This window comes from Herpailurus yagouaroundi, unplaced genomic scaffold (assembly GCF_014898765.1).
Source record: "Herpailurus yagouaroundi ecotype Mexico unplaced genomic scaffold, PumYag 165, whole genome shotgun sequence".
NCBI lineage: Eukaryota > Metazoa > Chordata > Mammalia > Carnivora > Felidae > Herpailurus > Herpailurus yagouaroundi.
This window is the reverse complement of record NW_024412406.1, coordinates 256,859-282,652: the sequence shown is the minus strand read 5'-3', so window position 1 is coordinate 282,652 and position 25,794 is coordinate 256,859. Positions and strand designations below refer to the sequence as shown.

The 25,794-nt window shown below is 34.8% G+C and overlaps 1 protein-coding gene across 3 annotated transcripts in view; it reads left to right on the top strand.

Moving 5' to 3' along the window:
• The window catches only part of CPNE3 (copine 3), a 48,433-nt gene that overhangs the window by 14,258 nt on the left and 8,381 nt on the right, over window positions 1-25,794 (top strand). For 2 of the 3 annotated variants that reach the window (XM_040487448.1, XM_040487449.1), the window contains exons 2-13: window positions 37-176; window positions 458-637; window positions 2,348-2,422; window positions 3,487-3,558; window positions 8,815-8,898; window positions 11,490-11,579; window positions 16,240-16,338; window positions 18,220-18,306; window positions 19,074-19,133; window positions 19,619-19,752; window positions 23,962-24,016; window positions 24,096-24,147. In XM_040487448.1, coding sequence (XP_040343382.1) covers window positions 45-176; window positions 458-637; window positions 2,348-2,422; window positions 3,487-3,558; window positions 8,815-8,898; window positions 11,490-11,579; window positions 16,240-16,338; window positions 18,220-18,306; window positions 19,074-19,133; window positions 19,619-19,752; window positions 23,962-24,016; window positions 24,096-24,147 — 1,120 coding nt within the window. In that variant the 5' untranslated portion in view covers window positions 37-44. The remainder of the gene's footprint in view (window positions 1-36; window positions 177-457; window positions 638-2,347; window positions 2,423-3,486; window positions 3,559-8,814; window positions 8,899-11,489; window positions 11,580-16,239; window positions 16,339-18,219; window positions 18,307-19,073; window positions 19,134-19,618; window positions 19,753-23,961; window positions 24,017-24,095; window positions 24,148-25,794) is intronic. The other variant, XM_040487450.1, reaches the window with a different exon arrangement.

Below are 25,794 nucleotides of genomic sequence, written 5' to 3'. Positions count from 1 at the left end.
TTCATTGGCTTTCTCATTTCCTTGGTTTTCTCACAGCTCGAGAGATGGCTGCCCAATGCGTTACAAAGGTGCAACTGAGCATTTCCTGTGACAATCTTTTGGATATGGATGTAGGGTCAAAGTCGGACCCCTTATGTGTGTTATTTTTGAATACGAGTGGTCAACAGTGGTATGAGGTAATGTTAAATTCTGTAGATGAAAAGCAATCTGAATTGCTCTTTTGATAATGTGAAGTGCTTATTTGAATTGTTAAAATAATAACAATTTAAAATTAACAATCTCTTAATGCAGTTTTTTTAGGCAAGTTTGTCCTTGATTGCGGAATTTTTCATCTATGTATAGAAACTTCCTTTACCTATCCAGTATGCCTATATCTAGTTACCTGTAGGACAGCAAGATGCTAAAATGTGAGTGCATTTTGATCTGAAGAAACTTTTTGTCTTGGGGGGGAGTATAGGTTGATCGCACAGAAAGGATTAAGAATTGCTTGAATCCCACATTTTCCAAGACATTTATTATTGATTACTACTTTGAAGTGGTTCAGAAATTGAAATTTGGGATTTATGACATTGACAACAAAACCATCGTGCTGAGTGATGATGACTTCCTAGGAGAATTTGAATGTACCCTTGGGCAAGTGAGTATAATTAGCTGTTGTACTATCTTGCGTCTAAATTTTAACCAGAGAATTGGGCATTTTTGATAAGTGCTCATTAGTTTAATTTTTAGAGTTGAAAAACATGTAATCACTTTAAAGCCCTGGTTCATATATATATACATATATATATGTTTGGTTTGAACATTATATAATTTATCTTATTTTTCATAAGGGCAGGAACTGTGTGTTTTTGGCAGAGCCCATTAATTCTTTTGCGTTGGGTGTTTCTTTTCCTTTTTTTTCTTAGACATGTTTCATTTGTCATTTCAGCATTTCAGTAAGTAATACCATTGCTCTAGCTGCTTTGTGTACTATTTACAGGTTTCCTGTTTACATATTTCAGTACTGTTTTGTTCTTATGTTTAAGTCATAAACGCTTTCAAAGTAACATCAACTTCTCTGATGTTCTAACTAATGTGACTGGTCCCACTAGATCCCTGATGGCCCAACACCATCCCTCTACCTGGCTTGCTCTTCCTAAACATTAGGTACATCAGTGTAAGCCTTCCTCCCCTAGTAAGCGTCCTCTGAACACCTTGAATAGTTTGGAGAACAACCCTAATCTCAGCTGGTACTCTCTACTGCTTCTGTCTTAACATCTACCACATTGTATTATAGTTGCTTAGTTATCCATCTTTCCAGTATATGACAGATTTTATCAGGGTACAGGTATGTCTGTAGGCTCACCACTTAGCTCCTAGCTCAGAGTCTGACTTCTAAGGAGAGATCATGACCATTGCAAAACAGCTGGAAAGATCTCAGGAGGGAGCAGCCATTGTTTTTCAGTGGGTGACATTTATTGCTTAGATTTATTTATTTTTCAGTGTTGAATTGTTTGTGGATCTTGGTATTTCCTATTCTCAAGCACAAAAGCTGGTTGGTTTTCTAAAACTTCAATGAATAGTATCAAAGAGGAAATTAAAGTAGTATTTATTTTTTGGGAAAAAAATCACATTGTAGCTAAAATTATGATGAATTTCAGAGATGTTCTGTTTGAGAGTACCTCTCTGTTTGAGAGTACTATATTGTTTTAATCAAAATGATATGTTTTTTTCCAGTTTTAATTTCCTTTTTTTTTTTTTAATTTATATTCAAGTTAGTTAACATACAGTGTAGGCTTGGCTTCAGGAGTAGAACCCAGTGATTCATCTCTTACATATCACACCCAGTGCTCATCCCAAAAAGAGCCCTCCTTAATGCCCGTCACCCCTTCAACCCTAAGGTTGTTCCTGTATTTAAGAGTCTTTTATGGTTTGCTTATCAAAATGATATTTTGTGGGAGTTATATCAAAGTTATGTGTCAATTGAAAAATTGAATCCCATTTTTGAGTGTTCTGAGACCCACCTCTTACCTACAGGGTTTTCAGGTCAGTGATTAGTGTATGTGAAGAGAATCTGGCCCTCTTTTTCCATTACAGGGAAGCAGTTAAACTTTGAAGTAGTTGATAAAGAAACTAGCGGTTGGGAAGATTGTATCTGTCAGGATTGGCTCCGTGGAAATCTTTTCCTGTGGGTTTTAAATAAATAGATGTGTTTTATAATCTCTCAGTCTTTAAGGAATTGACTTAATGTTTCCATATGTAATGACTTAAGTCTACTTTATACTCAACTCTTTTTTCAAACCATTCAGCTTAAAAATTTACATGTTGAAGTGAAATAGCTCTTTGTATCACTTTCCAATTTTAACAGATTGTGTCCAGTAAGAGGCTTACTCGACCACTGGTGCTTAAAAATGGCAAACCTGCGGGGAAAGGGACCATTACGGTAACAATAAGATATGTGTCTTTTGCCTGAAAACATTTAGCATGATAGGACATGCTGAAACTATACATACCAGACAAATACTCTGTAGCCATGCTTTTATCATTTGATCTTGAATGTTGCCCTTCATTGGCACTTGCCTTATAATGATCACAAAATGGGAAATGTATTGGGTCAAAAAAGGAGGACAAAAATGCAGTGTGGGAATTCCTTCTTTGAGTCTTTTAAGTTACTCATGGAATCAGGTGCACCTTGGTGATGCTTGCCTCTCCCCCATGGAAGTGTAAATTCCCAAGCTAGAGAGAAACAACTTAATCATCTGAATGGACCAGTTTGACCCTCTACAAGCAAACATAGTTCCCTTAATAGGACAGAAACTTTGCATAATGGATTTTATTCCAAACGGTTCTATATCATGCCATGCCCATTGAGCCTCTCAACTCTTAACCATCTTTTTTGTGCTTGCACTCTGCAACCCATCCGTCCACTCAGATTTTTCCATTGCTGATTATTGGTCCTAGGCAAATGAGTATATGGTTTATACTGTTTTAGATTTCAAATTATATAATGCTACACTTTAAATAAGTACCCCTAAATAATAGAATAAGATAATTATCTTCCAGAGTTTCTGTCCAGGTTATCACTGCCTGGAGCAGTAGTTTTGAACTTTATCCAAGAATAGAAGGCTGGCTCCCTGAGAGGCCATGTTTGAGGGTTATTGTCCTTGTCAAGTACATTTCACCACACAACTGTTGCTCTGGTTTAAATTTCCTGAGACAGAAGAATGTTAAGTGTCTTTGGGGTGTTGACTTCTGTGGGACAGAGAGCATTACAGTAGTTAGCTTTATTGCCCTTGGGGTCATGATAGCCTGGAATTTGTTTTTAAGTAGAACAGTTTTTCAGTTACATTGGATGAAAATTATTGATCTGATAGTTCAGTTTAAAGTTCAATTTAAAGTGTTCTCTAGGTATGATTTACTCACAATAACGATCAGTCAGTACTTCCTAAGTTTATCGAACCCCTAAAACATATTGTCTTTCACTTACCTTATGAAATCCACTTATAGATTTCAGCTGAAGAAATAAAGGATAACAGAGTGGTCTTATTTGAAATGGAGGCAAGAAAACTGGACAATAAGGTGAGTAGTTGATGCACATTTCCACAAGGATATCATGTTTTGCTTCACATTGATTCCTTTTTGAAAAAAATAATAATGCAATTAGCATTATGAAGTCCATCATCTGAACATCACTTAGTATTTAGTTACTTCCAAATTCTGCTTTTCAGTCTATTTTTAAGCAGAATCTATTTTCCTTAACCTCTTTCCTCTAGATGTTATCAAAGGATTTGTCTATCTTAAAAGAAGAGTTAATAAAAGCATTAATGTTATTGTAAAAGATATTTGAGAGAGTGTTATTAGATTACTTTAGGGAAAGAAGGAAAAATTTTATGTTCTGTTAATTATGGATTTTCCTCTTTACCTCCAAAAGTCAATGTTTTTGTTTTTTTTTTTTAAATGAAGGAGGAGTACCAGTACATAATAACACAACAACTTAGTCTATGGCATGAATTAGTATAATTCTTTGAGTGATTTTTATACCTAATTATATAATTCAATCAAATTTTTATCATTTGCATTTACCTTACAATTCACTTTGTAAACATCTTAGACTAGTAGCCAGGAACTATTTTTATTTTGGAGCAAATTAAACATACAAAGAATAGCATTTAAAAAACATCTGCATGTCCCCATCACCCATCTTCAACACTTCTAACTCAGGGCCAATTTTGTTTTATCTCCACCCCTATCTACCTTCTCTCCTCCCAGACATCATATCATTTCATCTGTAAATATTCTGGTGTATCTCCAAAGACTCTTTTAACATTATAATTGGTTGGTATGTTTTAAGTCTTTTTTAATCCATAAATTCCCCCTTTCTTTTATTTCCTTCCTCCCTCTTTCCATTATTCCCCCTCATTTTCTCCCTACATCCCACCCATCCATCCATCCATCCATCCATCCATCATGCAATTTATTCAATAAAGAAACTGACTCCTTTGTCCTAAGGATGTTTTAATATTCTGCATATAACTGATTAAATACTTGTGGTATCATTTAACATGTTTATCTCTCTACCTTTATTTCCTGATTTATATAAGCTGGTGATTGAATCTAGAGGAATGATCTGATGATATTTTGATGGTATTTTGTTACGGCAGTTTCATAGGTGGTGGCATTACATCAGGAGGCTCACATTGATGAGTTCTGTCTTTTTGGGATGTTAGTGAATATTGATGATAACTGTACTACCTAGATGTATTATTTTATTAAGAGTCCTTTAAATAGTGAGATTCTCACTCTATCATTGCTTCTTCATTTATTAATGAGGATAGTTCCATAAAGAGAAGTATTCTTACCCACACTGGGTATTTATTTATTCTGAGATATTATTGTACAGGAAGCAAATTAAAATGTTTGATTTATTCCCCCCCAATATATACAATTTCTCAGAATAAGTTGGTTCCCTATCATCCTCTAAATGTGACAATGAGGATTTGTTTGTTGTTTTTTATTTTTAGTATTATATGAGCTCTTTATCAGTGAACTTTTATTGATGCTTAAATTACATTAACTTTGGCCTTTGGGAATCTCTTTAAATTTGTTCCTGAAGTCAACTGGCATATCTCCAGGAATCTTTGGATAGCTTCATTGTTTTGTGGCATGACAAGATGTTCCAGGATTATTTTATCTAATTTCTTCCCCAGACTGGCAGATTAAAAGAAGCCTTATTATGTTTTAGTGGAAATTGTTGTTTAGAGACCAGTCTGGTGCTAGGGGTGCTTATTGTTGATTATTGCCACTTATTGTTTCTAAGGCTTTTTAGTAGACAGAGGAAAGACTGTTTTGTTTTTGTTTTTGTTTTTAAAAGAAAAACTAGGGGCGCCTGGGTGGCGCAGTCGGTTAAGCGTCCGACTTCAGCCAGGTCACGATCTAGCGGTCCGTGAGTTCGAGCCCCGCGTCGGGCTCTGGGCTGATGGCTCAGAGCCTGGAGCCTGTTTCCGATTCTGTGTCTCCCTCTCTCTCTGCCCCTCCCCCGTTCATGCTCTGTCTCTCTCTGTCCCAAAAATAAATAAACGTTGAAAAAAAAATTTAAAAGAAAACTAAATCATAAATTTATACAGCTATTTCCAGTTCAGATACAGAATTACAGGGCTTTACTTCTTTAATTCTATATTTACACCTCCTGTATCTTACGCTGAAAATCTCATTTCGTAAGGATGTTAACATAACTGTTTATCTTTTGTGCCTTTTATAATATCTAATAGTTTCAGAATAAAATTATCCACATTATCTTTAACAATATTTTTACTGGAAACAGTTTGAGCTTTCTTTGAAATTCTTTAAAAAAATTTTTTTTAATGTTTATTTATTTTTGAGAGAGAGAGAGACACACACACACACACACAGCACATGAGTGGGGGAGGAGCAGGCTCCAGGCTCTGAGATGTTAGCACAGAACCTGATGCGGGGCTTGAACCCACGAACCATGAGATCACGACCTGAGCCGAAGTCGGACGCTTAACCAACCGAGCCACCCAGGCGCCCCTTGAAATTCTTTTTTAAAATTTTATTGATTGATTAATCGATTGATATATATAATCTCTATACCCAATGTGAAGCTTGAACTCATGACCCTGAGATCAAGAACTGCATGCTCTACTAACTGAGCCAGCCAGGCACCCCTCTTTGAAGTTGTTTTTGTTTTTAGGGTTATATATTCTACATGGGTTGTATTTTCAAATTCTTTTGGTTTAAAGAAATCTTTTAGTTATTATTCTATCACAATGACACACAATTGAATTTTGCTTTTGAAATTTAGGGATTATTTCAATTTTTAAAAATTTAACTTTTTTTTATAATTATGTAAAAGATTTATAAGGTTTCAAAGCCAAATCTATATTATTAGATATAGTCAAGAAATTTAGCATCTTTCCCCATCCACTCTTTTTTCTTTTTTTGTCTTGGTAGGTAGTAATTTTTTTAAATTTGTTCTATGGTTTAATTGTTTAATTTTATAAAAAATCTAAGATTTTTGTGTGTGTGTATGTTTATGTAATTTATGTGTCTCTGTGTATACACATATGTATATGTGTGTGTATATTGATATGTCCATATAGATAGATATGTATGTGTGTATGTATGTATGTATTTGTATTTATATTCCCTACCCCCAGGCCTTGGATAACTGTAACATACATACATATATACCTTCATACATATATATGTGTGTGTATATATGTGTATATATATGTGTGTGTATATATATGTGTGTGTATATACATATATATAATGTACATATACACACTTCCTCCACCTTGCTTTCATCACTTAACATGTTATGGAGGTCTGAGTCAGGAACTTATAATTCTTATTTTAATTCTACTACTGACAACTTCATGAACTTTTAAACAACGTTTGTTGTCTAACCTTCAGAATGATAATGATGATATTCTGCCCTTCTCATAGGTTTATTTCTAAGATAGGCCAGACAGGGTACATTAATGTGTTTTTAGAAAGTTAACTTTTGTAAAGTGCTATTATAAAATGGTTCACAGAGAGACTTATTACACTGATTCTTTTTTAGAGTTTATTTATTTATTTTGAGAGAGGGAGAGTATGCGCATATGGGCAAGCAGGGGAGGGGGAGAGAGAGAGCATCCCAAGCAGGTTCCGTGCTGTCAGCACAGACCCCGATGCAGGGCTCCATCCCATGAACCTTGAGATCATGACCTGAGCCAAAACCAAGAGTTGGATGCTTAAACGACTGAGCCACACAGTCGCCCCTGATTCTTAAGACTCTTCTTAGCGATAAGGTTAAATTTTAAAAGTTCTGCATAGCCTTTGTGTTTATATACCCATATATATATTAAAAGTTTATTTATTTAAGTATTCTCACTCAACATGGGGCTCAAACTCATGACCCCAAGGTCAAGAGTCACATGCTTTTTAGACTAAGCCAGCCAGGCACCCTTGTGTTTATATTTTTGACTGTACCAAATATGTTACTTGCTTGACATTGAACTGCTGAGGAGGGAAGTAACATTATCTTAGTTCTTAATTTAATACTGAGGTTAATTTAGGACTCAGAAAATCTTCAGTTCAAGGACATTAACTGCATACATTACTGTGGAGTTAACAGGTGTCTTTTTGGGGCTCCTAGGTGGCTCAGTCGGTTAGGTGTCCAGCTTTGGCTCAGGTCATGATCTCACTGTTTGTGAGTTCAAGCCCAGCATCAGGCTCTGTGCTGACTGCTCAGAGCCTGGAGCCTGCTTCAGATTCTCTGTCTCCCTCTCTCTCTGCCCCGCCCCCTCTCATGCTGTGTCTCTCTCTCTCTCTCAAAAATAAATAAACATTAAAAAAATTTTAAAAAGTAAAAAAGTAAAAAAAGTAAAAAAGTAAAAAGTGTTACCTGATGTAACAGGTGTCTTTTCATTTTGACAAATAATAAGTAATATATTCTAAGGAGTATGGAAATTTCAAAATGAAAACAAACAAAAATGAGAAAACAAAATCATTTATAATCTCTGCTTAAGTTTGACCTCTGTGAGTGATTTGGTCATTCTTCCAGAATTTTATCTGTGTGTGTGTGTGTGTGTGTGTGTGTGTGTGTGTGTGTTGAGGATAGTGATAACGGTATTTTTGAACACTCAGTGTGCTTCAGCATTATACAGGTGCTGTGGTGAATTACAGAGGAAAAAGAAGATGTATTTTGTACCCTTGAAATAATTCTATTATGCACTCTACGTATTTACCTCTACTCCCTTATGTATGTAAAGAAATGTGTGGAATTGGGAAAAGAGTGTTGGACATAGAAGGATAACATATAAAGTCAAGACTCAGATCCATCAATTAAATTAGATGTGTGATCTTGGCAAAGTTATTTAACCTCTCTGAATCCATTTTATTGCTGATAACTGCTCTGCCCTTCATATAGTATGACTAATGTTTAGGATGGCATTTATATCAAACTATTCAGTGCTATGCAAATGAATACTGTTAATAATGAAAACAATCCCAAAACATATTTTATTGATTATGGGTCCTATTCTTCATTATATTTTATAGCAATGTTCTCATGTTTTTTGAGAAGTGAAGTTGTGATACATAGGATTATGAGCATTTATCACAAATGCCTTAATAGTTCCCCTTGTAGACATCCACAAGTTTATAAGTTCATGAGGAAGGTGATGGGATTTGTATTTACTACTGTACTGTGCTGTATATATCTGTACTATGGAGTTAGACTTTTGATATTGCTAACACGTAACATGTATAAAGTATGGTTTTACATGGTTTCAAAGGAGAAGAATTGATTTCTCTTTTTTAATGTAGGATCTATTTGGAAAGTCAGATCCATACCTGGAATTCCACAAGCAGACATCTGATGGAAACTGGCTAATGGTTCATCGAACAGAGGTGAATATCTGAATTTGAAAAAGTAGAGTTGAGGTTTCTGTTGGAATTCTAGTAATCTAAATTTTAAAAAAATTTATATTTATAAAAATATCAATCTGAGTTCAGACATATATAGCCAGAGATGCAAGATCAACATACTCATTTTTTTCATTTTTTTCTTCTTTTCATGAGGAAGTGCTACTATGCTGAATTATTAGCAAAATTTTTATTTTGAAATATTTAAGACCCTGTAAAAAGCACTAAAATGTATACCTGTGTATCCTTCACCTAGACTTACCAACTGGTCATATCTGTATGTGTGTTCTTTCTCTCTCACTTACACACACACACACACACACACACACACACACACACACTCACATGCATGCACCCATGCACACATATAGTTCCCATTTGCAAAACTGTCCTAATGTAGGCTTCAGGTATCAATTCCCTTCACCTTAATACTACAACAGGTATTTCTCAAGAACAAGGGCATTCTCCTACACAACTACACTTGAGAGAATGAATATGGATTCATAATATCACCCAGTATATCCTTTCACTTCAGATTTCCCCAGTTGTCTCACACATTATACACACACACACACACACACAAATGTGTGTGTGTGTGTGTGTGTGTGTGTGTGTGTGTGTGTGTGTGTATAGTTTTGTCCAGGATCAATTCAAGGTTCACATTTTGCATTGGGTTCTTATGTTCCCAGTATATACGATTCTTCTCCCTATCTGCCTTATATCTTTCTTCATGCCATTGAATCTCCTGAATAATCAAGGCTAGTGTGTCCAACATTCTGAGTCTTCTGTTTCCTTACGATTGTATCCAAATCAAGCATTTCCATCAAGAACATTATGTGTGCATCTTGCTTTGCATCATCAAGGGACCCATAGTATCAGGTTGTCCAGTATTGATGTTGCCAACCTTGTTCTACTTGTTTAAGCTGGTGACCACCAGATCTTACTATGATAAAGTCCCATTTTTTAAACTTTGTAATTAATAAGTGATCTGTGGTGTGATACTTTGAGACTGAACGAATAAATTGTTCTTTAGCATATCACCTGTCCAGTGATGATCCATCCTATATTAGGGGTTATAAAATAGTGATTTTTTTCTAAATCTTTTATCCCTTTACATATAATAGCAGATACTCTTCTTTCATCTCTCCTCTCCCACATCCTTTTTTTATTTTTAGTATCATCATAGACTCATGACTTTTATAGCAGCGTATTTGTGTCACAAATCATTATGGTCATTATTTTTGCAGTTCAAATTAATCCAAGTTTGACCAGGGAGAGTGATGTCAAAGGCTCCTGGGTTCTTTTAACATGACCCCATTAGTCTTTAAGCATTACTATTTATTTATTTATTTATTTATTTATTTATGTTTACTGTTTTTAATTTTTAAAAATTTTTTAATGTTTATTTTTGAGAGAGAGAGAGAAAGAGAGAGAGAATGAACAGGGGAGGGGCAGAGAGCAAGGGAGACATAGAATCTGAAGCAGGCGACTCTGTCTTGTCAGCACAGCCTGAGCGGGGCTTGAACTCAAGAACCACAAGATCATGACCTAAGCCAAAGTTGGATGCTTAACCAACTGAGCCACCCAGGTGCCCCATATTTATGTTTTTTTTAAGCTTGTTTATTTATTTATTTATTTATTTATTTATTTATTTATTTATTAGTAGTGTCTATACCAATGTGGGGCTCAAACTCATTACCCCCAGATCAGGAGTCATATGCTCTTCAGACTGAGCCAGCCAGACACCCTTCATTCTCTTACTTTATATTAAAGTATATTCTCAGGTCACCTTGTGCTCACCCTATCCCAGGTCCAGAATGAGCCATTTCTCTTGAGGAACCCAGTTCCTTTAAGACAGTAGTGCTATTAAGGAATCTACTCCTGAAATCATTGTTGCACCATATACTAACTTGGATGTAAATTAAAAATAAATAAATTATTTTTTTTCAATATATGAAATTTATTGTCAAATTGGTTTCCATACAACACCCAGTGCTCATCCCAAAAGGTGCCCTCCTCAATACCCATTACCCACCCTCCCCTCCCTCCCATCCCCCATCAACCCTTAAGAGAGTGGTGCTAGATGTACTCATTGCTACCCAGATGTCATTGCATTCAGGTCTTTTCAATGGACAGAGCTAGGAAATGTGTATTTGTGTATATCTGTTTATTATGTGTATGTATATTTATAACAATTTTAAGTCATCAATTTAGACTATTTTCATTTCAAGTCCAACCCAGATTCTTTCTCATACTTTTTTTATTCCAAATTTGAATCTTCTATGTCCTGCAATGAAAACCCTGGTTTCCAACAGAATCAACTATTAGTAGTTTCTAAATGTACCTTGTGATGGGTAAAATAAATTTTCCAAGTAGTTTTTTCTTTTCTCAGAATGTATCTGTCACATTTTTCTTATAACAATTGTATAATATTGTCCTACCTAGTTTCTCATTGAAAAAGTTGACTGGGTGAAGAGGTGAAGGATGATTGTGAGAGTATAGCAAGAATCTAGGAAAAGGAAGGGAAAATGTTAATGAACTGAATATTTTTCTAACTAGTCTTGGAATCTTTACAGGTTATTAAAAATAACTTGAATCCTGTTTGGAGGCCTTTTAAAATCTCTCTTAACTCCCTGTGCTATGGAGATATGGACAAAACTATCAAGGTAATTTGAATTTATGTGGATGTTATTTATACACACATACGTCTTTCATAAAACTAATAGATTAGATAGTATTTAATAAAAGTTAATGATGTAATAGATACCTGTAAGGATTGAATTGTATTTTTATTTAGGAATACTAAAAGAGAAATGTCTCTGGTAAGTAAATAGTTCAAAGGAGTAGATATGTTTGACTGATATGTTGACCTAATGCTTAATCAAACATTGTGATTTTTATTTTACTCTTCATTTTAAAAAATAGAATGTCCAATTTAAATCTTTCCTCCTTTTAATAAGATTCATTTGCTCTGCAATGAATCTTTAACTGCAATCTTTGACTTTGGTATGGCCCTTGTGGATAAAAGCAGATGTTACTTTAACTAAAAACCCAAAGCTTCCCCCTATAGCAGAGAGGAGCAGCAAAAGAGAATAGTGGTGGCATTTTCCATTGTATTTTCAGAGCAAGATATTATTCATTGAAAACTTTTAGATAGCTTTAGTATAAAGTGTTAGGAGAGCAGGGTGGGTACAGGGAGTAGAAGCAGGTGACTAAGAATTTTTTTTAATGGTTTAATTTATAGCTATTTAACAGAAAATATTTATTATTTTTAAGACATATTTTACTAGACTCTCTTGTTTTTTTTAATGTTTTATTTATTTTTGAGAGACAGAGACTGACTGTGAGGGGGTAGAGGAGGGGCAGAGAGAGAGGGAGATACAGAATCCAAAGCAGGTTCCAGGCTCTGAGCTGTCAGCACAGAGCCTGACGCGGGGCTCGAACTCACAAATCGTGAGATCATGACCTGAGCCAAAGTTGGACACTTAACCTACTGAGCAAATGAGGCACCCCTAGAGTCTCTTTACATAAGATTCTAGATAGAAGTCTCTTGTGTTTAGAGTCAGCAAACTGAAGTGGGTGTTTTTGTTTTCTTTTTCCTTTGGTAATGAATATGGTAAAAACAGGAAAGGTGATGGCATGGAACACTGGATTTTGTGTCAGGCTATATAGTTCAAGTCTTGACTTAGGCTTTCAACCAGATAAGGGATCTTGGGATCTGACTTCTTCATTTATATAATAGAGAAAATAATATCTATGTTACAAAAAAAAAGAAGGATTAAATTAATGAAAGTAGAAGTTTTATAAACCAATATACATAGAATAGATACTGTTACATTGAAAACGGTTTCATTCCTTAGCTCTGTAAAAATTTGTCCTCAGTTGACAGAGAACTTCAGAAATCAATATAGAGGCGCTTGGGTGGCTCAATTGGTTAAGCGCTGACTCTTTATTTCACCTCAGGTCATGATCTCACGGATCGTGAGTTCCCCACATTGGACTCTGTGCTGATAGGGTAGAGCCTGCTTGGGATTCTTTCTTTTCCTCTCTCTGTGCCCCTCCACCTTCAAAATAAATAAATAAACATTGAAAAGCAATATAAGTATGATTTATGTTGTATTTCAAACAGCAGTGAAAATTTAGGTAACAAATAAATAGAACAGTAGTTTTAAAAATTACTTTGTATTGTCATATTAAACTTTTGCATTTCACATTAAAAATAGTAAGTTGAGGGGCACCCACCTGGGTGGCTTAGTCGATTGAGTGTCCAACTTCAGCTCAGGTCATGATCTTGTGGTCCGTGAGTTCGAGCCCCGCATCTGGATCTGTGCTGACAGCTCAGAGCCTGGAGCCTGCCTTGGATTCTGTATCTCCCTTTCTCTCTCTGTGCCTCCCCTGCTTATACTCTCTCTCTCTGTCTCTCTCTGTCTCTCTCAAAAATAAATAAAGATTAAAAAAAATAGTAAGTTGATACTTTATTAGCTCTGAGAAACAGGAAAGGCTGGGGGAAAAATGCCTAAAACATAACCGGTTGCTTATAATAATATGTTAACAATGAAACAATGTTTTTTAAACTTTCTTTTGCACACAGTGGCATGCTTACAGGGCTATTTTATTATAGTAAGTAAACTGATTTTATGAGCTTTCTCTGATGAATGTCTTCCGTTCTTAAAAGTTTCTCAGTTTGTTTTAACTGTACACAATTTGGTTTGCCATATCATGACTGTCTTTCTTTAGTTCTCTATTTCTTTGCAATATCACAAAGTCATACATCTGTGATTCTTGTGGTGTTTGGAAACTGTTTAGAGGTGTAGCAAAGAGCATTAGAGCACAGAATAGAGTCAGAATAATTGGTAATTTGCTGTGTGAACGTGCCAGTGTTATCACTCCAGCATGTATTATTATTTTCATAATATCAAATGAATAAAAGAAATAATCATGCATGCTACCACCTTGCCTAAAATGGGAATGCCTTAGTGAATGTAGTATTGTGTGGTGTGTACATTCTTTTACATATATACATATGTGCATATGTATATATGCATATATTTCAATTTCATAAGCACTGCTGATACTGTTGTTTAAAACAGCCAATAGTACTAGTTTTTGTATTTTTGAGACGAGAAATTAAATGGCCAAATTAAATGGAGAAATTAAACGATTAAATTATTATATCGTTTACCTCAAACTATATCTGACCATATGCCAGTATTATAAATGTTACATCTTTCTTTAGCGCCAAACATTTGCCTTCAGTGGGGCAACAGTGAGGTTTTCCTGTATATTTATTATAGTGTGCTATCAGAAATTACAGTTTAAAAATATTTTAACATTCCCTGAAGTCTCAGGCAGGCTAAACATATGAAGAGTTTTAGGTGTTCATAAGCTTCTTAAAAATAAAATTGGCCTTATCAAAGCTTGATCTTATATATAAATTGGAGTTTGCTGAATGCAAATCTAAAATGCAAAATTTGGGGGCACCTGGCTGGCTCAGTCCATAGAGCATGCTACTCTTGATCCTGGGGTGGTGAGTTCAAGCCCCACATTGGGTATAGAGCTTGCCTAAAAAAAAAAAGGTCCAGTTCTATTTTCCATAATTTAAAGAAATGCATTAAAAATGCATGAAAATATTAAGTGTTTTGGCTTTATCTTAATTTTATTTCTCTAGAAAAAAAATAGTAAGATCATTAATTTTCTTTTCTCCTGATACTTTGAAGAGTCAGATAAAGGGCTTTGGTTTAAAAATTAAATACAAGATACATAAGGCAAGAATCAAACTGTCATAATTGGTACATGACCAAAGTGTTTCTAAAAATAAAAACTCTTTACTGTTACTCAAAATTGCAATTCTGGGCCTTGTTTTTATTGATTGGTTTTTAGTCTTCCTGAATACTAATGAAAATATTAGTAAGGAATGAAAGACTCCTGGTTATAGGCACTTAGTTCACTTCTCATAGAACTGAGAAGAAGGTAAATCATTTTGCTGGCTGAACATATAGAATCCCTAAGCATTTTAGCGTGGCAATGAATATAACTTTGTAAAGGATGCTTTCTTGGCAGATCACTTCCTATAGGCTTTTATTTTAAATCATAGGCTCTTGAAGAATTCAAAAGTGCCCTCAGCATAGCTTTACCTATATTGCTTACCAAATAAAACATACCATCTTCTACGACTATTTAATTCCTTTGCCTACTTCACAAGCCTAAGTAGAGAATGTGTGCAGTGCACATAAAAATGTTTGCAGAAATGAGATAATCTGTTCTGAAGTTATAAAGCACTCTAAAAATGTTAGTTATCCAGTGATCACAATGGACACCTCTCCTTGCTAACAGTTCACACCACATTAATTTTTTCATTACAATGAATAATTAGGTATTCTTGTGAATATTTACCCTCTGGTTACTCTGTCAACTTGGTACAAAATTACATGCAGCTCTTGGGGTGCCTCGATGGCTCATTCAGTTGAGCATCAGACTCTTGATCTCAGCTCAGGTGTTAATCACAGCATTGTGGGTTCAAGCCCCACATTGGGCTCCATGCTGGGGGTGGAGCCTACTTAAAAATAAAAACAAAAACAAAAATATAAACAAATATACTCTCAGCTCTCTTCTGCCTGCTGTAAGAAAGAGCAAACATTTGGCCAGAGGCATTGGTAAGACTAGAATTCACCCTGTCTTACATGGAAATAGAGTCAATATGACCTAGAATAGATAGTTCCTCAATGGATCAAGTACTCTTTCCCTTGAATTATCTTTTTTATTGTAAGACTTGTGATTCTCAGAAGGATGCAGATATGACTTCATCATATCTAACTCTGAATACAAACCTAGCCTTACCAGATTGCAGCTGATGAAAAACATTCCATATTTCTAAATCATCTAGGATTTAATTATACAATTTTTAGCTGTCTAGGATCTGACTTCTTTTCTTCCTGCAGATGATGGCTTTTAGTCATTGTATAGTGATAACAAAGTAAAGAAGTGGATGAGAAAGAAGACGTAATTTCATTTTGATTTTATCAGCTCTTATAAAGAACATGATGGTGAACTGGGAACTGCTTAATATGGAATTTAAACAATATTTGTACTTTTTGTCTACCTATGATCTATCCTAGAGCCCCATTCCAAGGATAGCTGGGGTTTGAAGTGTTTCAGTATTACTCCTCCAGGAAGTTACTTCCTACTTCTCTAAGTAGAGCTGCATAATAAACATTTTCACTTATTTTAATTGAAAGGGCACTTCCTGGTAAGTCTCAATTATTGCAGCCAATCCTTTTAAACAAAATTTTGTTGATTTTTATATATTCTTATTATACTTAATTCTAGGTAGAGTGCTATGATTATGATAATGATGGGTCACATGATCTCATTGGAACATTTCAAACCACCATGACAAAACTGAAAGAAGCCTCCAGAAACTCACCTGTAAGTTACATCTTTGTCATTTGAATGTACTTTATGGTTGGCCATGTATTTATTATTTTTCCCCCCCTTGGTATAGCAAACAGTTTGCCATGGTTTTACTCTGTATTATAAAATGCTATGAAATCTGTGGATTTTATTTGTGTAGTAATTGGATGATCCAAAATTCATCTTGGAGTATAAGTTTACATTTGTATTTAGAGGTTTGGTTTCCTTTGGCTTCAGACAACATATGTGGTTTGATTGGAAAACCCTAGTTTTAAAGCATTTGGTATTTCATTAGTCATAATAATTAAGTTCTACAACACTAGATAAATACCTGGGCTTGATCTGTGTACATTTATGTTCCTTTTGGACCCGCTTTTACAATATGCCTCTCATTCTTCTCTCCGACTTTTCTTCACTGAAGGGAAGGATAAAAGGATAATTATGGTATTTCAAATTATGTAATATTAAGCCTCCATCTAATGGCACTAATTTTGTCAAGATCATTAATGTGCTTTAACTACATTCAGTTTATTATTTAGCATCCCAACATATTGCTAAAAGTGCTTCTGAAACTTTCCTGTCTCTAAAGCCGAGGTGCCTAAAAATTATTCCAGAGCATTTTATAAGTAAAATTTATCAATTGCTCCCATCTTATTTCCTTTCTAGTTTGAATGAGATAAGCTATTAATTCTCTTTATAGCTTACTTAAAATAGAATAATATGAATTGTTTATTACCTGCATAATGTTCATGCATATAGCCTTTGATTTTGAAAACATAAGAGGTTATGGTTAGATGAGGTCTTTTTTACCTAGTCATGTAAGTGAGGTGATCTAAAAGATACTGATAGTTTTAGATCAAAACGTAACTACAAAATAAATAAATAACACTTATGAGCCATTTGGTTTAAGTAATGGGGAGAAATGAGTTTTAAACAAACATAATGAGACTAGAATTTTTAGTTGGTCACATAGAGATCTATTGCCCTGTCCCTACTCCCTGGTCACAAAGGCCAGGTACTAGAAGTAGACTATACAAAAATGTTTGTGTGAAGTATGAAAGGCTTTTAAAATCATTCCTAATGGGTTAGGGGCATCTGGGTTGCTCAGTCAGTTAGGCCTACAACTCTTGATTTCAGCTCAGGTCATGATCTCATGGTTCATGAGATTGAGCCCCAAGCACAGAGCTTGCTAGGGGTTCTCTCTCTCTGTCCCTCCCCCTCACTCGCATGCTCTCATGCTCTCTCAAAATACATAAATAAACTTTAAAAAATCATACCTAGTAGTTTAATTAAAACAGCAAAATTCAGCTGTAAATATCCTAAAGATTTTTTTTAAAGCAGAACTAATGGCAAATGCTAAAAATCTGAACAATTCAAAAAAAGCAAGCTACCTAAAAGAACTAAATATGAAGAGTGATCTGGATTGTTGTCACTATCCTTCAGAATCAGTAAATGAACTACTTTTAGAAGATATTGAATGAACAACCAACTCTGTAATACTTTATGGATCATGTAGAGTTTTCCTAAATCCAACTATCTTGATCCTTCCCTCCTCCATGACAGAATGAGGCTTTTAATGTTGCTGCCATGGCAAGGTTTACCTACTCTTATTCTTCAAAGGCAAGGCCATATCTTACCATCTCTGTTTTCAGTGCCTGGAATAGTGCCTGCCACTTGGTAGACACTTTGCAGAGAGAGAGGGAGACAGAGAATCCCAAACAGGCTTTGCACTGTCAGCACAGAGCCCGATGTGGGCTTGAACTCAAGCACTGTGAGATTATGACCTGAGCCGAAACCAAGAGTCGAATGCTTAACCAACTGAGCTACCCAGGCGGCCCACATTGGCATTTTTAGTATTGCTAGAAAGAATTAACATTTTGTCTTTTCTTCCTATAGGTGGAATTTGAATGCATAAATGAAAAAAAGAGGCAAAAGAAGAAAAGCTACAAGAATTCAGGTGTTATCAGTGTGAAACATTGTGAGGTTAGTTGATATTGACCATTTATAGTAAGTGTAATGAGATCCCATTTCAAGTTCTTTTTTCAATATGGTATCTATTAAGCAAACAGACAAAGAATATTAAATTTTTTTCTTAAGAAATATGAATTGAATTTTGGGCAATTGAAAATCACATGAGCATCTGGATACCCTTAAGGAAAAGAAGAGAGTAGGAAATAGTAAAGAAATCTTTCAAGTAAATTTGGTTCCAAGGTTTGACAACTTTTTAGCAAAAGAAAAGATTATTAAAGTTTTTTCCTTATTGTAAGAAATATGAAGCATCATGATATTTTCCCAGAGCATTAGCAGAAACGACCTGACCCAGTGCATCTATCCTGGTCATAATTTCGAGTTGAGATATTGTAAAGAGAGGGAAAAATTCAAGAGATTTCTTACAACAAACAAATGAGGTTTTTCTGGTTTTGTTTTTTATTAAAAAAATTCAATTATTATGCTTATTAAAGGTCTCAACATATTAGATTCATTGCCAGTTTCTTAAAACCTAAAGTGATTTCATCTTTGGCCATTAATATTCTAATCTTAACATTGATTTAATTATCTCAAATTAAAATCATACAAATTCATGACAAGTAGGGGCAGCGGTACCTTAAACTCAAATGCTGGGGTGGTTTCCACATGCTTATATCATGTTTTGTTCAGTTTCTAAACTGTTAAAAACGTATGCCAGAGAGCTCTTTGTATCTCTTGTATAGTAAAAGAGTTTTAATTTTAACAGTGCTGTCTGTTTTTAGATTACAGTGGAATGCACATTCCTTGACTATATTATGGGAGGATGTCAGCTGAATTTTACTGTAAGTAACACTGACTTTTTCAAAAGTCGTGTAACATATTACTTTTTCCTACCATTTTGCAGTGTTCTATCCTTGCCTGTAAAACTGACTTAGTGATGAAATTTATACAAGCTGTTTAGTATGATCTCCTCAGACAGGTTGTCTAATAAACTCATCCACAAGCTTTCAACTTTGTTGGTCAGATCTGTTTCTTCTGATGGAAAGCAAATATGTCCTATAGCAATTTAAAATTATAGAAGCATTAGTCAAACAACATACAAAAATAAGCCCTACATCTAAAGTCATGGATTTGAGGCATCTAGAAAAAATAGGAATAACAGATTGTTTCATGCTGAAGCTTTAATTGTTTGTCTGTGGAAAAACTGGTAGGCCCAGGCATTTGTTAGAAAATGGTAGCAGCAGGCTCTGGGATGAATATTTGTTTCATCTCCTGGACATCGAGTGTAGGCTTTTCCTTATTAAGGGCTGCGATTATTATTTGGCAGGTGGGAGTGGACTTCACTGGCTCGAATGGCGACCCAAGGTCTCCTGATTCCCTTCATTACATCAGCCCCAATGGTGTTAATGAGTATTTGACTGCTATCTGGTCTGTGGGACTGGTCATTCAAGATTATGATGCGTGAGTATGACTAAAATATTTGTTATTATAATTCCCCAGAAGGGGCAGTTTCTGTTTCATCTGCTAGTACTTGGATATAGTTGTTGGTGATAAGACTGCTGGGGTTGACAGGGGGGAGGGGAAGGGGCATGGTAGGGGTAGCTTTATCCCTAAAATTTCTTTCCTGTTGTCTTTTCTAGTTTTCTCTTGCTGACAGTCTTAGTGTTTACTTTTGACCTCTAATCTCTGGCTGTGATCAGTTATAAAGAGCTCACAAGCTTGTTTCTTTGATCTGGTTTCCTTGGGGTTTACTCATTAGGGATAAGTTACCTGTGTGATTGAAGTTCAGATGACACATTCTGTAAACATTCACAGACACTATTTACTAACATGTCTGTTTCTTGCCAGTGGCTGTCAAATTATTTTCTTAATGGCAACCTTGAACAAGTGCCAAGAGATAACTTGACTTAACTGTTATAAAATATTTTGAATAGATTCTCAATATATAGATTTCAAACAATAGAAAGCAATCTACATTAATACATTTTTGTTCTGGATCTCTTAGAGCACAGTATAAATTTTCACTTGCCTTTGCCTATTATTTTATGATAAAAGCCCTTACACAAATTGATGGAGCTTTTTATTAATCTGTTACAACATTTAAAGAGGTAATCTTTTCAGGCAAATGAAAACTAATCTAAAGCAAAGGTGGCAATTCCAATATCAACCTAGTATGATTTAAGTCAAAACTCATTAAATGTAATAAAAAATTATTTTATAGAATACTTTGTTATATAATCCAAAATGGAAATATAACCATGGACATATTTGATAAAAGAGTATGAAAGCATTTGAACTGAAAATAGTTAGAAATAATTAAAAAAAATTTTTAAAGTATTTATTTATTTATTTTGAGAGAGAGAGAGCACAAATGGGGAAGGGACAGAGAGAGAGGGGGAGAGACAGAATCCCAAGCATGCTCCACACTTTCAGCATGGAGCCCCTCAGCACTGTCAGCATGGAACCTCATGTGAGGCTTGAACTCACGAACCAGAAGATCACAGCTAAAGCCGAAATCAAGAGTTGGACACTTAACTGACTGAGGCACCCAGGCTCTCCTATAATAAAACTTTTAAAGCAACACAATTAAAATGGAGTTTATATAAAGAATAAAAAATTTATAAGGTTTCTTTCTCAGACTGCCACCTGGAAGTTAATACAAAAGGATAACTAAAAAGAATTTACCATATGGAAATTTAAAAAAATCTTAAGTAGTTGTTAGATGAAAGAGGAAATCAAACTATAATAACAGACTATCTAGAAATAGAAGGAAACAAGAAGACTATACATGGTCCTATCTTTAATAGAGGAAAATTTTTGGCTTTACGTGCTTTTATTTTTTAAAGAAGAAAAATCAAATATAAATGAAATAGAGTTTCAACAAAATAAAATTAAAGAATAGGAAGAAAAAATAAAGATATGATGATAATAGCAGATTCTATCTGTGTATGAGCCATCATGTGTCAGGCACAATTTAATGTAGTTTCTATGTGATGCTCATCTAATCTTTATAATTTGCTGTGACATATGTACTATTATCATCCATTATCATCTGCATTGTGTAGATGAGAAAATTGAGGCATAGGGAGTTAAATAGCTTGTCCAGAGTGACTCAATTGGTAACTGGCAGAAACAGAATTGAGCCTGGGCTGTCTGCTCCAGAGACATGCTCTCCAGGCTATATTGTGTACTTTGCTGTATGTCCTCTAAGCACCAAAAGTAAGGGACTTGGAAAGTTTTAAAACCACCACTAAATGAATAAATGACAAGATGATTCTTTGCAAGTTCAACAAAACATAGGCAAATCTTGCCAACAACATGCATAGAATATTAGTAATGAGACAAAGATTATAAGCATAGATCCAAAAAAAATTAACAATTGTAAGTTAATACTCAATAAAACTTATTACACTGGAACATCTGGATTAAAGGAAGATTTTGGGGGGAAGCTTTAAATTAGCAAAGTTGACTCAAAGAGGCAGGAAGCCTGAAGAGACTAGAACCATGGAAGGAATGGTATAGTCCAAAGAGCCACTCCTCACAAGAGAACCAGGCCAAGACAGTTTCATACATAAATTCTACCAAACCTGTAAGGAATAAATTTAAACCTAAGAGAATCAAGTAAAAAAATATTAGAAATCAGTGAGAGTTCAGAAAGGTGGTCAGATACAACATAAAATTTAAAAAATCAGTAACTTCTCAGTAGCCAGCAATAACCAATTGAAGAAATTATAGCAGATACAAGATCACAGTTCATGATGCAATAAAAAATAAGCATGAATTTAGAGAGTTCTAGGATCTTTAGTGAGGGAAAACTACAAAATTGTACTGAGAGACAAAGAAGGAAACTTGTTTAAATGGAGAGCTATACCATGATTCTAGATAGGCAGATGTCATAATGATGTAATATATAAAAATTATCCCAGAATTAAGCAATTCTAATCAAAATTGCAATAGAACCCTGATAAAATGATTTTTAAAATTTCCTAGTGGGAAAAATGAATCCAAGAAATTTTTAAGGGGGGAAAAAAAAGAAATGAAGGGGAGTTTTGTTTTAGCAGATATTAAAACTTATTTTAATGCTGTATTAATTAGAGGCACCTGGGTCACTCAGTTAAGCATCTGACTTCTGCTCAGGTCATGATCTCATGGTTCGTGGGCTCTCATCGGGCTCTGTGCAGACAGCCTGAACCCTGCTTGAAATTCTCTCTCCTTCTCTCTCTGCCCCTCCCCACCACGTGCTTGATCTCTTTCTCTCAAAATAAATAAACTGTAAAAAAAGGTGTATTAATTAATATTACAGAACTAGTACATGACAGTGGAACAAAACAAGTCTTGAAATAGAGCCTAGGGTGTACTTGAACTTAATATAGAGATGTGATAGAGATGACATTTTAGGGAAAGGGGTTGTTACAGCTGCTAAACTAGACAAGAACTGAATTTGTATTTCTAAAATCATACCTATATATGTTAGGACACTATTTTTTTTTAAGATTTGATTTGATTTATTTTAATATTTATTTGATTTTGAAAGAGAGAGAAAGAGTAGGGGAGGGGCAGAGAGAGAGGGAGACAGAGAATCTGAAGCAGGCTCCAGGCTCTGAGCTGTGAACACAGAGCCTGACACGGGGCTTGAACCCACGAACCATGGGATCATGACCTGAGCCGAAGTCAGATGCTTAACCAACTGAGCCACCCAGGTGGATTTTTAAGTAATCTCTACACCCAACATGGGGCTTGAACTCACAATCCTGAGATCAAGAGTCACATGCTCCACCAACTGAGGCAGCCAGGTGCCCCTGTTAGCATACTATTTTGTATAGAATATAGACAAACTGCTGAAATAGACACCCCCCAAATAACGTACATTTACCAAAATAGGTGTTTACTTCTTTTTCATGTTGCAAGTGTAGAATGTGTCTACCTTAGGTTCTATCCTAAACGCAAAAAGAACAATTAAGAATTAATATAAAAAGAATATCCCAGCAGAAAAATTAGTATGTTCATTACAGTGTTTTATAAGAGCAAAGCATTGGATGTTTATTGGTTGTGGGAGAATATCCATACAGTGGAATATTTATCCATTCACATGATGTTATATATTCAGGTCCATAATCCCTTATCCCTACACCACTGGGGCCAAATATTCATACATTTTGCTACAGAAATGTGAGAATTTTATATGTGACTTTGCACCATGTTTCTGTGGCCAAATGTATGAATATTCATATTCAGTAGTATGAATAAAAGCTATAAATAACCTCATATCAGTTGAGGTCAGGTTTTGCTGCCAAATGAGTTTGCTATAAGCGAATGAACTTTTGTTTTTTAGGGCTTTATGGATTTATCTACATATTTATTCAGCAAAATGATATACAGTATTTAAGTAGAAAAGAGTATGTTATAAAATATGAATATAAACTCCAGTTTTATAAATATATATATAGACAGAGACATTTTTCACCCTTGTTACACAGAAAAATACTTAGAGTGATTGTTGCCAAATATTAACATTGGTTCTCTAGTGGTTATTATGGGTTTAATCTTTGTATTTGCCTTAGATTTTGAATTTTTTTAAAACAAGCTCTATTGGTTTTATTATGAGCAAAGATAAAATTTTCTATTTTGAGAAAAAAGTTACCTTTCAGTTTTTTCAAATTTTCTTTTTAGTGATAAAATGTTTCCAGCATTTGGTTTTGGAGCTCAGATACCTCCTCAGTGGCAGGTGAGAGGAAATCCTATTTAAATATTTCCCTCCAACAAAAGCAAAACAGGGTCTAATGAGTCCTTTCATCTTTTGACAGGTTTCGCATGAATTTCCAATGAACTTTAATCCGTCCAATCCCTACTGCAACGGTAAGCTAAAAAGTTAACAGGAAGATTTTACACAGAAAGCCTCACTAGTGTTTGTTACTTGTTGTTTTCTTGTGATTCAATACTACTCAAATTCCCTTCCTCGTTTTCTTTTCGTGACATATTTAACATTCTGTTGTATAAAACGGAAGAATTACACCAGGTTGTTGGTTCAAGTGGTAAAGATAATAATGGTGCAAATCTATTATGAAGATGATTGTTGGGTAAGTTCTACCTTGAGAGGTTCAATAGAAAAACAAGATTCTCAGTCTTGTGAACAGATCAATACTCGTAATCATATTATTTTCACATACAGGTTGGTTTTAAAAACAAACCTTTAATAAAACAAGTAATTGAATATATATAGATTTGTGAAGCTTTTCTCAGAGTAGCAGCCACTCTCTACAAGGAAAACATGTCCAGCATCAAATTACTTGTTACTCAGATTACATCTGAGTGGGCTACCAACGGAACAAAGAATTAAGCTCCCACAGTGGCTCTCCTCTACATAGACAGCAGAAAACCAACATCTGTTTCATTTCATTTTCTTCTTTATACCTCACATATCCAAGTGTTTCCTCCTTTTTACCCCAGTGAACAATCCACCTAAAATGTCAAATGTCCCACAATATGATACAAGTCTGAACTGTTTGTAGGAGGAAAAGGAGGTAGGGAAAAAAGCATAAAATTGTAGCCAATAAGCTAATTTTCTGCAAAGGGTCCTTTTGACAATTACAGAATATTTAGATTTCTAACAGAAGAGGGCGTTCTTTCCTTATCTTCAGTTTTCATGAACAATATTCATAGAGCAGAAGAGCATGAACATTTTGTTGGGAACAGTTTGTGTTAGGGTTTTCTTGTTTTTTTCTAGGACACATTTTCCATACTAATTCAGTGTTCCTTTGATGTACTTTCAGTGGCTGGTTGTGACCTTTTTATCCCTAGTCATTTGAAATCGGGAATAGCAATTCTTGTCAAGAACTGTGTTTCATGCTTATGATGAAATTGGAACAATTTTTGGAATTTGGTGTTAATTAGGTTTTATTTCTTGCCAATAAATATGGATGACTTACATCATGTGAAAGTTCATTTTAGAAGTTCATTTACTCTGAGTAAAATGAGCCCATCTTTGGGCTGTCACCAAGCATAGCTTTTCTATTTTTGGTTTATAGTCTGAAAAAAATAATCCATTTGGTTTTAGACAGAGGACATACTGTACTGAAAAAAAATACGCCTTATTTTAAAGCAAGGGAGTTGAATTCCCTTTTCTTGATTAATCATTGAACTTAGGTGCCCAGAAATAATATGTCTTGCTTGTTCCTTTAATGCAAAGGAAGGATTTTGGCATAATTTAATTGTAGTGGAGAAACTGAAGGCAATGGATATTTGTGAAGAAATTTAATTAACAGCTTATATATCTTCAGATTGAAAAGCAAACTGAAATGATAAAAATGAAAAAGAATATTATTGCTGTGAGGACTCAAATTTTCTATAGCATGTATCATTGCAGTAAGATCCTGCTGCTGGCCTATGTTAATATTATTTTTGTTAGCACTGAACTGACTGACCACTAGTTACAGCTTCACCTTGTGCATGTAAAATCGCCTGTACATATGAATTAGTCACTTTCTCAAAGGATGTTCATGAGAC